Source organism: Callospermophilus lateralis, chromosome 6 (assembly GCF_048772815.1).
Source record: "Callospermophilus lateralis isolate mCalLat2 chromosome 6, mCalLat2.hap1, whole genome shotgun sequence".
NCBI lineage: Eukaryota > Metazoa > Chordata > Mammalia > Rodentia > Sciuridae > Callospermophilus > Callospermophilus lateralis.
In genome coordinates this window covers 59,431,345-59,443,242 of record NC_135310.1, presented here as the reverse complement: position 1 = coordinate 59,443,242, position 11,898 = coordinate 59,431,345, and the positions used below count along the sequence as shown (strand labels likewise).

Below are 11,898 nucleotides of genomic sequence, written 5' to 3'. Positions count from 1 at the left end.
GGGATTTGAGGCCAGGCCTGACTCTGAAGCTCAGACCTTCCACACCAAACTTCTACTTTCTACTTGTAAGTAGGAGAACTCAGTGGGAAAGGATTGTTGGATCCTGCACAAGCTAGAAAATGCTCCCCAGCATGTCAGCTGGTAGCTGCACCTCAAGTGACTCAGCCAGTTCAGGAAAGGGCTGCCTTGGGCAAGAGTATTTTATTGCTTTTTTTCTGCTGCACTAGTTAGAGGTTTCTTTGTAGTTGGCTGGTGCGAGTATCTCTCTGATACAGACTGTTGTCAGTCTCCACATGCTCTGCACTAGAGGCATAGCTTTTCTCCTGAGGTTATAATGAATCAGATGTTCAATGACAGCTGCTTTATGCATATACTCAAACAGTAACAGCATGATTCTAGAAGAGAGAAACCAGCATGATTCTAGGAGAGAAGCCAAGTTATGGTCACCTTTCAGTTACACTTGGTATGGAGTAATAGGTAGGTTTTTTGACCATTTAAGTAGAGCACTTAAATTATGTTTGTATGAGATTTGGAAGATAGGACTTACTTGCAATTTTATATACAGTTAAGATACTTCATGTAACATAATTACTTTCATCATATCGGATAAAGCAAGACAAACTGTGAAATGCTGATCTAATTTATAAGAAAACAAACTGACACTCAGAGTAACATTATTTTGGGGTGGGGAGTACCGGGGATTAAACTTGGGGACATTAAACCACTGAGCCCCCAGGTCTATTTTATTTTAGAGATAGGCTATGAGTCGCATAGTGCCTTGCTATTGCTAAGGCTGGCTTTGAATTTGCGATCTTCCTGCCTCAGCCTTCCAAGCTGCTGGGATCATAGGTATGCACCACAGTGCCTGGCCAAAGTAACATTATTTGATGTAATTTTTTGTTTTAATATCACAAGTGGAAAGTTTGAGGGATGGCATATCCTCACCTTAAAAGATTCTTGGGGAGTGGGATGAACCCAAACTGTTTCTTCTTAATTTTGCATGTTTGTTTTTAAATAATGACTATTTTAATTTTCAAGAAGCGGTTTATGGAGGTAAAACAGCTTGGGAAAGGCTAAAAATTCTGACTGTAAATTTGGATGAGTTCATCTTTGGATAATTTACACAGGGGGCCTCTTAGTTTCATATCTGAGGCATTCTGATTTCTAGGAACATTCTGTAACCAAATCAATATGTGGTCAGATAGGTGAGTAATTTGAATTTTCCACCTCACAGATTTTTAAAAGGAGGCAGTCAAACCAAGAGAGTCCCAGATCAGATCATCACCCCTATCTGAGTGATAATGTTTAAGACAGTGAGCTGCCTCTAACAGCTTCACTAGAGACTCGGGAGTGGGAATGGACAAGCTCAACTTCTTTTCAGTGCTTACATTCTATGATTCAATGGTTTGGAAACTGATGAGTTGCACAAAGATGAAATGCTTTATCCCCATGGTCAACTGCACTTCAAGTGATGCCCTTCAATGCAAAGGAACCAAAAATAAAGCCTCCTATTCTTAAATAGCATTTATTAGTATTGCAATGAAGTCTTTCATGAGAAGAGTTCTCACATTTATTTAAGGAATATATAGGTTACGGTTATAGAAGCAAAGTTCACTGAGTTATGTATGAGGATGCCCGGCTACGACCTTTAATTCAGCAATCTAGTATTCACATGTTTGCTGACATTGAGCTATTTATCCAAACATGCCTTTTAAAATTCTTTTTAAAATATGTGCCTGGATAGGGTGGGAAAAGAAACACCAAGGGCTTGCTAAAAAGGAGAAGCCTAAAAAAGATAAAATTCCCACAGTAGTTCTGTTCAACTGTAGTCTGTGTGCAGGAACAGTGCCCATGTGGGGAGCGTTGTGCCCAGTGGTTTCTCGGTTGGAACGGTGTGAAAGCCCTTGAGGTTTTCTGTGGCTGTCGGAGGAGCAGGAAATCCCGTTTACTGAATCCAGTCAATGTTCAGGCATCGCGCGATGAATGCAAACATATCTGAGACTTCTTCTATCACTTTGGCTGTGGGCTTCCCCGCCCCGTGGCCAGCCTTGGTGTCCACGTGGATGAGCAGGGGGTTGCTCTGCTTCCGGCTGCGGCCCACCACATACTGTAGGGTGGCGATGAACTTCAGGGAGTGGAGCGGGACCACCCGGTCATCGTGGTCAGCAGTGAGGAGAAGCATGGACGGGTACTGGACGCCATCCGCCTCGGGCAGCCTCACGTTGTGCAGTGGGGAGTATCTGAAAGGCAAAGGCACTTGAGTGAGATTTTGTCACCAGCAGAGTTGATCAAGAGGATGATCAGGAAAGACCAGTGTGGCCCAGGGATCTGTGTGGTATACCAGCCATTAGTTTGGATCTGGCATGTCCCCCAAAAGCTCGGGTGTCAAAGCCTTGGTTGCCAATGCAGCAGAGTCCAGAGGGACTTTGGGGAGGATTAGATCACGAGGGCTCTGACTTTTTCACTGGATTAATGCATCTGATGAATCAATAATTTGAATGGGGCTACTGGGAGCAGATGCAAACAGTAGGACGGAGGAGCGTGGCTGAAGGAAGTGGGTCCTTTGGTACCAATGTCTTGTCCCTGACCCCTTCCTCTTTGCTTCTCTGCTGCCACAAGCTGAGCCGCTGTCCTCTGCCTCACCCTGCTACCATGATGTTTCTTTCTATCCAACTATGGACTTAAACCTTGGAAACCATGAGCCAAAATAAACCTTTCCTTCTGTATTTGCTGGGTATTTTGGTCACAGTGACAGAAAGCTAATGTACCAGTCTAACTTTACTAGCAAGGAGGATTTCTGTTGCCTAATATGTGAGTGGCATGGCAGTTTGCTTGCTCATCATTTAGGCCATGACCAGGAAGGGCTACTGAAAACAGGAGCAACGTCATTTATGTAGCTTTAACTTTGAAATATTATATAAGAAAGAAACTCACAGGGCTGTTGAAATAAGCCAAACTATATGCACACTCAGTGTTTAGAGCTGTATCTTTTCGTATTCTTTAGACTTTTTCACTGCTACGTAGTTGGACTAATGACTTGTTTTTTGAAACTACAGAGTGTGACTACTTGGCTATTAATCTTTTGTTGAACTTCAAAGCCAGTGTACAGTGGCTTTCTTCCCCTTATCCCGATAAAGCCTTTATTTCAGGCTCAGCTTTGCAACCTCAGGAAGAGCATGTGTCTTTCTTGTCTACAAACCAAGGAAGCCCAGGTGAGCTCCTGAGCCTCTTGCTGGCTCTCTCAGTTCGGCAGAAAAGAAACTGCCTTTGGCCAATGGAGAGAAATTTAGTGGAAGAGGAACCCTTTGAAATATGAGAAAAGTTTCCAAGGTAAGTTAACAAAAACAGTTTCAAGAATAAAAACAGTAAATTAGACAGTGATTGATAATGATTAAGGCTCAAGAAATATCTGTACATTTTATCCAATGTTATATTTTTTTAATGTAGTCAGTATTAATGATTTTAATCAACTGTTTCAGCAGAATTTTATTTTGAAGTGTAGTAAAAACAGTATAAAATTTTCTTAGCTCACCAAGTCAAAGCTAAAACATGGGGGATCTGCTTCCCAACCAAACCCCTCCTCCACATAAGGGTTAATTCTATGGGGAACAAATGTGGAAAACTCAGTGCCTATTAAAAATACTCCCCACTTTGAGATTCACAGGCAACATCACAGATGTGGTAAGTTCTGAAAATTTTGAAACCACTCTGTAGTTTCAAGAGACGGTCTGTAGAAAGAACAGCCTGTTTATTAGGCTTTATTTACCCTAGACATTCCCAAACTCAGAGGTCCAGCTCTTTTGGGAGAAAACACCTTTTAATATTCTAGATGGGGCTCCAAGGGATGCACTCCAGAGTTCCCATATGGTCCTTTATAGCTAATTTAGCTGTAGCTAAATGAGATCTAAGCTCATTTAGTAACAGAAGGTAAAAGGAAAATAAAGCCCTGCGAGATCAGAGTTAGAAAATTGAAATCTGAGGTAGGAATATCACAGAAGAAAAAATTCAAACTTTTTTCAAATGAGTTTACACGGGATTTATTTCCCTGGGTGCATGTTGGCACTTGATAATTTGAACCATAGTTTCTTTGGGTATGCAGCTTTTACCAATGTGTGTCAGGGAGGCCATTTGAGTATTTTAAAGTAACAGCTTTCACAGTGAACTTTTTTTCCCCCTTAGAGAACAGAATGCAATAGTTTCAATTAAAAAATTCAGTCATTTTAATTATGAGAGTCATAAAAAACAAATTAAAAATGACCAAGTTATTTTGAGAATGTTGGAATGGGAAAACAGGCCTCTTGTGCCAGTCCAAGGACTGTTCCTAAATGATGCTGATAAGTAATCCCCAAATTCTATTATTTACTCATTGTTACCACCAAAGTGGTTGTGGGCTATGAATGAGGTAAGTTGTACAATATTAGAGTAATGAAACTTGTAGTTTCAAATATGTAGTTACACTGAGCACAAAAGGAGTTTAATTATGTTTGCATGTGTTCTTTTATGTACTTATTTCAAAAAAGGAAATTCCACATACTGATACAATGTATGATGATACCTTTTTGTATTAATTTCTGATTACTGCAGTAACAAATTATTATCCACCAACTTAGCAGCTTAAAACAGACTTATCTCACAATTCTGTGAGTTGGATTCTCTGCGTCTCTTAAGGACATTGGTGGGCTCTTAATGGGAAACTTGAAAAAAATTTACTTTCAGGCTCAGTTTGTTGGCAGAACTGTCCTATGCAGTTGTAGAACAACAGCCATCAAGTAAATGGAACTTTAGTTCTATCTGCAAAGTCCCTTTGGATCAGTACCTATACAATAGTTTTTAACTGAATAACCAAGGACAGGAATCCTGGAGGGCCATCTTTGCAATATTGCCTATCACACCTTTAAAGTTTGTTTTTGTTAAAGACCATATTAAAACAAGGTGGAAGGTATTCCCATCTCTTCTGTTCTTGTAGTAAATTATATGCAAATAAAACACACCAAGGGGAAAAAGCATCAGATACTAATTCTGTTGACTATTATGATATCCAATCATTAATAGCATATGTCAATCAAAACATACTTAACGAGCCATTCAAAGTGTTGTTTGCTGTCTGAGCACCCATAGTCAGTGGTCCAGGCATGACCGATGGTATATTTATGGAACTTCAGCATGTCCATTACTCCAACTTGGGCAATAACACAACCAAAGAGGTCAGGACGCTGATTTGCACAAGCAGCTGAAAACCAAGAAAGAAACATCTAAATACACAAAGCAACACGATTTGTCCCCCAAAGTTAATCTCAATGAGGTGAGGGTGTTACCAGAAAAGATTGAAGACTTTATGAGGAACCTATGTCCCCTTCTCTCCACCCATGGGCGTTCATAGCTGGTGGGGGTAGTTAAGATCTTAGGACTAGCTTGAGGCAAAACAGGGTCTGAAACGCAGCTTAAGGCTCTAACCAATATTGGCTCATCATCTCCTGTTTTTCAAACTTTAAAACAATATTAAACATATTTATTGAATATTTACCATGTGGGGCACTAGGCCTGTACCTGTTTCAGTGAATAAATCTAGTGGGGAAGATCAAGAAGTGAATGAGCCACTACAATTGAAGTACGGCAATCACTACTGCTGGGAAAGTGTGGTATGAGGGGACCTAACTCGGTGTGAGGCAGTCAGGGAGGGGTAGCATCAAAGCTGGCAGGACTAGGAATCAGTTAAGGAATTTGGATTTTTCCTGTGTCTGGCAATAAAACAGTTCCCACACCCCTTTTGATTTCAACACTGAATTCCCACCCCTTGGAAACCCTTGGTTTATCCTCTGCCTCTAGGATGAAAGCCCCATGAAGGTAGAGATGTTCTACATAGGCCCAGTATCGGAAAAAATGCCTGGCCCCTCTCAGCAGCCAACAGCATAATGTTCAAGGAGGATACGTCTTACCAGTTCTGAGCAGCACAATCAGGCTACCAGGCTCATCAGCTCCGTGCTGGCTGAACCCTTGATCCCACAGTGGGGGAAGGCCTCAGAGGGGGGCATGGGGTCTCGTTTCCTGCTGTCATGAGTATGTCTCTTTTTTATCAGGTGCCCCAATACAAATGGTTTTGCTTTCTTTGTACCAGTATAAATCGGGCAATTCTATCTGGAGACCCCATATGGGTCACTTGGTAGGTACAAAGAGTAAAATTCGGTTCTTACCCACTAAGAGGCCTCCATTTGAACCTCCGTTAATGGTCAGCCTTTTGGGAGACGTGTAGCCTTCCTTGATCAGATACTCTGCAGCACACTGAAAGTCATCAAAGCAGTTTTGTTTGTTGGCCAAGATACCACCTATGATGTGCCAAAGTGAAAGGTAGGTAATTAACAAAACACAAAAATTGGTTTAACTTAAATGGAATTCAAATAACAAAAGGGCACAGTTTCAACGATGGATCAATCTAAACAATGGTGGCTAAAACAACATTTAAAGAAATGCCTCAATTGAAGTTTTATGTGCTGTGGAAAGCTACAATGAATACCCCTAGACTTGCAGGCCCAAATTCACACATATGGTGAATTTGGATTTTATTAAAACCCTTAGAACTTAGAAGGCAAGTGCCCCAAAGAGGACAGATCTGTTTTGTGAGAGAAGCATGGCATCAGAAAGAATCTCTATTTTGGAGAAGCTGAAGGTAAAATGAAACAAGGCCTCTATTATGGAGCTCAGCCCTCCAAGTTCCTCCCTGCAGGAGTCTGTAGTGGGTACATGATCTGATTTTGCCCTGGGTTACTAATTTACAGTAACAGTAGGAATGAGGTGGTGCTTCAGCAAAGCACAGGGGGCCTTCTCCATTCATGGATGAAATAAGACCTCAAGGTTTTATTGTCTATAAGCCATTCCAATGTATTAAACAAAAAACCCCAGAGAAACACTATGGGGTCTTGGAATATCTACAAGTAAAGGCCAAAGGCATGTCCTCAAAGGAACAGATGTCTGAAATAACTGCCTCTGAAATGAACAAAGAGCAGGCACAGATCTAATTAGATCTGAAATGAACCACTTTTGCAGAAATTCAATTAAAGATGAAGCAGTGCTATTTAAGAAATGTTTTCATATCAAAATAAATGTTATTAAAATCTTAATAACAAATTATCAGTGAATTTGAACAGCTAGGATTACTTAGTTTCCAGGAAAAATGTCACTTGGGGATCATGGCTATGCATTTAAGACATTAAATTTTAAACTCAAGGAACAGAGGGAATTTACATTTATCAATGTTCTATATACTAGACTGTAACTGGAAAAGGTCCATTTCCTGTGTCATCTTTGAGAAAGCTTATGAGTCAATCTATTTTTAGTCTTAGTCAAGCTCCAACTTGTCTGACTCCTATGACTTTGGAAAATAAGTTGGTTCAAGTTAATAAACAGGGGAAAAAGTCAGCCAGGACCCAGGCACCTTTCTTATCAGATGGAGGTGGCCCCTGATGACCAGAGGGGCTTAAAAGAGAAAACCTTAGTTCTTTCAGGATTTCATGTCCAGGAACTGGTGGCCCCCTTCGTTCCAGTAGGCCTTGTTATAAATGACAGCTGACAACGAGAGCAAGGAACTAGGAAGCTGGCAGAAGTGGAAGTCTTGACCCACACCGACCTCAAGGACATAGGACCAAGGCAAGTGAAGAATGCCCTCATCACACCACTGGTTGGTCTATGAATTCAATTCTATCTACAGAAAAGCCAGGTCAGGGTGGTGGGATGTTCCACATACAAAGAAATGGAAGAGAAAGGTGATTATTTAGAAAAAAAGGAAACTGACCCTCTGGGGTATGAAGCTGAGTACTAGCCAGTCAACTCAAATATATGCTGCAGGAGGCCAGAACAGAACAGTGACTATATTCTTGTGTCTAAAACCCACACTTGATAGAGTCATAGCAGCAATGTGAGGAGGCCAGAATCTCCCAGTAGTGTTGGGAACAAGGGGATGCCCACACTGGGAGCAGGAGAGCTGTAGACCGCTCTCTTAGGAGCAAATGACCTGCTTTGAAGTCTGTTTTGAGACAGATGAATAATACTGAATTTTTACAAGCAAGGCTGCCAGGAAAAATAGCAAAAAGCTTCAAGAGTCACTTTTGATGCTGATAATTAAAAATGCACCTTGTACATTGCTCAAATCCCAAGTTTTGATTATGGTCTTATGGGGAATACTTTTGAAAAATATGTGCTTTGTTATCAGACTACAAAAGAAAGTAAAATGTGAACAGAATGGGTTATTTTTAAAGGGGGGGCAGTGCTTGCAATATGTTTGAAAATTATTTTTCATTTGTCTCAACAAGATGCCTTTCTGCTCCTCAGCCCATTCAAATGGGAAGGTCAGCACGTCCTGAGCTTGGACTCTGCCAGACTTGAGACTGCTTCAGGGAGAACAGCCCACCTTTATGCCACGTCTCTCCATATTCACCACCACCCCTGATGTTGGCCACAGCAAGAACGCCACCCATGTGCCTCACGAAGATGAGCCTGGATACACTGAGGAACAGAGAAGACAGTTAACCTCCCAGCAACTACCTGCTCAGCACTGCTGAGCTATCTTTCTCCATCACAAAAAATCAAATGTATCCCTGAAAACACTCCACGCGTTTCACTTTTTTTACTAGTAAATACTTCACTATGCAGACAGCTAAAATCAGAGGCCCTCATTTTACACGGAATCTATCTTTGCAACAAGGCTAGCTCAGGCAAGAATAGTCGGGGGCTTCCAGGTGCAACCAACAATGGCCCCCACTCTCATTTTTTTCTTTTCCTTAACTCTTTCCATGTTTTCCAATTCTAAAGAACTTTGGATGTTAAACTAGTCAATAAAGGGAATAAGAGGATAACGAGCTCACAGACTGGAAAATAAGAACAGTTCTCAGGGCTAGAGAATACTTCGTAGAAATAAAAATTACACAAAGCTTCTAAGTTCTTCAGAAAATTTGGATTTTGTTTCTTCCCTTTTCACTGTGAAAAGGCCTAGTGATGTTTCTTTTTCTATTAATTAATTTTGCCTTGAATTGTTTGAGAATTTTATAATTCTCAGTAATGGGTAAAACAAGGGCTTCTGCAAACCTAGAGCTATAGGTGGCTTTAGTGTTAATTTCCTCGATGTTGATGAAGAGGAAAGAACTAAAATTGGGTATGATTGGCCTGATGACATCTACCCCAATTTGCCAAATTCATTTTCAGTTACTTGGTCTTCTACACTTCATGCATCTCTAATGGGCTCTTTTTGAAATTACTATTACATTCACATGGTTCTGGGTGAAATGGTCTGGGACTCAACTTGATTTTCAGCACAGAGGTTTAATAAGTACAAATGAACAAAGGTCAGTGCTTCTAGCTACAGTAGATTCACTCAGTGATCAGTATGGTCTAGATCCCTATTGGGACCACAGGAATGGGGCTTGGGATGCGAGTTTCTCGTTATTCACTGGCATGTGGTTTTACCACATAGATATGGAGTACTAATGAGATCGCAAATCTCTGCCTGGGAAGTCCAGCTGGGGGCTGCTGTCAGAATGAATTAATAGTATCGGTAATAACATTCTCCTAGTGTCCCTTTAGTTCAGGGACACAAATCTATCATTTTATACAAAAACCTCCATTAGCTCTTAACAAACTCTTTAGCCAGACGTTCAAAAAAAGTCCACAATTTGATTATAAATCACTTGAGGAGGGCAGGGACCATGTTTTATATTTCATTCTATAATAATGAGTGGCTTTAGTTATTGAATACTCAAAACAATAGCTTTCTTGCACTCTACTCTGGGATAGCTGGTTGAACCCATTCCAAATTTATGTCCTGGTGGTTATCAGTCTATGAATCTCTTCTCAAATAAAAAAGATCCTGGGTGAATCAGATTTTATGTGATGCTCTATTTAGAAGTTGGTTTAAAGCTGGTGTTGCTTGTAGAAAACTTTTTATTAAAAACACTCAAAGCAAATTCCATACTAAGGAATGGGATATTAAAATCAAGCTTGCAAAAATACTGACAGTGGTTTACATAAATAATGGCAATATGTAAACGTAGATACCCCTGCCCTCCACACATAAGTTATCTGGGAAATAATCACAAACAATAAGCACATAACAGTTTAAAATGAATAACAGATTTTTCAGAAAATATTTACGGCTGAATGTTAAGACATTGTATTTTAAGTCTCTGCTGGTTAAAAAAAAAAAAAAAAAAAAAAAAAAAATCATCTAAAACATGCCCACTGAAGAGAATTCTGGGGTATAGGCTGATTTGGTAATAAACGACAGTGAAGATAGGTGCTTCCTTTTTTCAAGACCTCAATTGATACTAATATTTTGTAGACAGGCTAAAGTCTCTAAATCTAGTGCTCAACTTTACACTGAGAACATTTTTTTTTTTTTAAATCAAGATTTTAGCTTGTCATTACATTTCCTGCAATTCCTGAGCAAAAATTCAAATAGTTATCAAATATATTCCTTCCTTGTAAGAAAACAATCAAAAAATATGTAATTGAGTATATTAGAGATGATTTAGTAGACCAGTCTCTGGTTCCTTTCCACTATGTAAAGATCAAACACATGTCAAGTTCAAGAGTGTCCCATGCTTACCTATAGTTGGGTGTAATAGATATGTTGAAGCCACCGTAGCCATATAAGAAAGCAGGATGAGAGCCGTCTAATTTTATGCCTTTTTTATGCACAATGAACATTGGAATCTTTGTACCATCCTTGCTAGGGTAGAAAATCTAGAATAAAAGAAAGCAGAATACTTAGATTTAACATCTCTCGGTAAATACTTGCATACTTTTAAATGGGAAAAAGAGGTGGTACTCTCCTCATGTACAGAAGCACAGTGAAAATCTAGCACCATTAAAGGGCTATTTGATAGTGAGGCATCTTTCAATTTTATGGGGATAGTTTAAAGAGCATGGGTCTGAAAATAGGGAGACTGGATTTGAATTCTTATTCCATAGCTATCTAGTTAGACACAAGTCATTGATCCTCCCTCAGCCTTAGTTCTTCACCCCCAAAATAAGGCCATCAGGCCCACCTCTTAGGACCTTCACAGGGCACGTGAGAGAATAGGCATTCAGTTCTCTGCTCAGTATCCTTCTTGACATTGGAAAAGTTAGATTCTGCCATCTTTTCAAGCAACTTAATCTAGGGAGACTTCTTGAAAACAAATTTCACATTTGGCTTCCTCCCCTAAAAAGTGAAGACACTTAATACATCTTCATTTTTCTATGCTTGACTACTAAACAAATGTTAGCAACGAGAGACATTAACTTAAGCTGGTGAAGAACACCATAGAAATCCTATTATTCCTGGGTAAACAAAGATATTTTCTCCAGTATTGACAACGAAGGCTCCTCAAACGTTCCCGAATCTGGGCCACCTTGGGCAAGTTCAGTCAACATCTCTATATTCATTACTTTTGAATAAAGGATTAAGAGGAAAAAGGATAAGGAAGGGAACATTAAATGCTATTCAAGCTATAAGCCATAGAATAAATGATAAGCCATGAAAAGCCGATAATGGCTTCTTCCAGACAGAAAAGCTGCAAATCGTTTTCCCTTCAGGCAAACATGGCGTCTTTACCCTGACACTTGGAAAGTGCCTCAGCTCAGAAACTTCTTGCTGACCTCCCCTGTGAGTCTTCTTGCTTTGTATGACCTGGAGCTAAACTGAATCTACAGCTTTTGATGCCAGCAGTTCTGCCACAGAAAGTAGCCACAAAATCCTTGGAGATAATCGGGAGGGGAAGCACCATGGATTTGGGGGGAGGGGGTGCAGTACTGTGATAAGTGTTCCAAGGCTGGTCATCCTCTGCATCCTGTCAGTGAATAGTATGACTAAAAAGCATCTGTTTCTGACTTTGGAGAGAAAGGTAAAGAAAGTAAATGTGGCAGTTTAGG

The 11,898-nt window shown here is 40.2% G+C and overlaps 1 protein-coding gene across 1 annotated transcript in view; it reads right to left on the bottom strand.

The window, feature by feature from the left end:
• Positions 1-1,511: 1,511 nt before the first annotated feature.
• Positions 1,512-11,898, bottom strand: part of Prep (prolyl endopeptidase) — a 109,805-nt gene continuing 99,418 nt past the window's right edge. The window contains exons 11-15 of the mRNA XM_076858384.2: positions 10,592-10,728; positions 8,402-8,496; positions 6,192-6,323; positions 5,074-5,230; positions 1,512-2,240 (exon numbers count right to left, since the gene is read on the bottom strand). Coding sequence (XP_076714499.1) covers positions 1,946-2,240; positions 5,074-5,230; positions 6,192-6,323; positions 8,402-8,496; positions 10,592-10,728 — 816 coding nt within the window. The 3' untranslated portion in view covers positions 1,512-1,945. The remainder of the gene's footprint in view (positions 2,241-5,073; positions 5,231-6,191; positions 6,324-8,401; positions 8,497-10,591; positions 10,729-11,898) is intronic.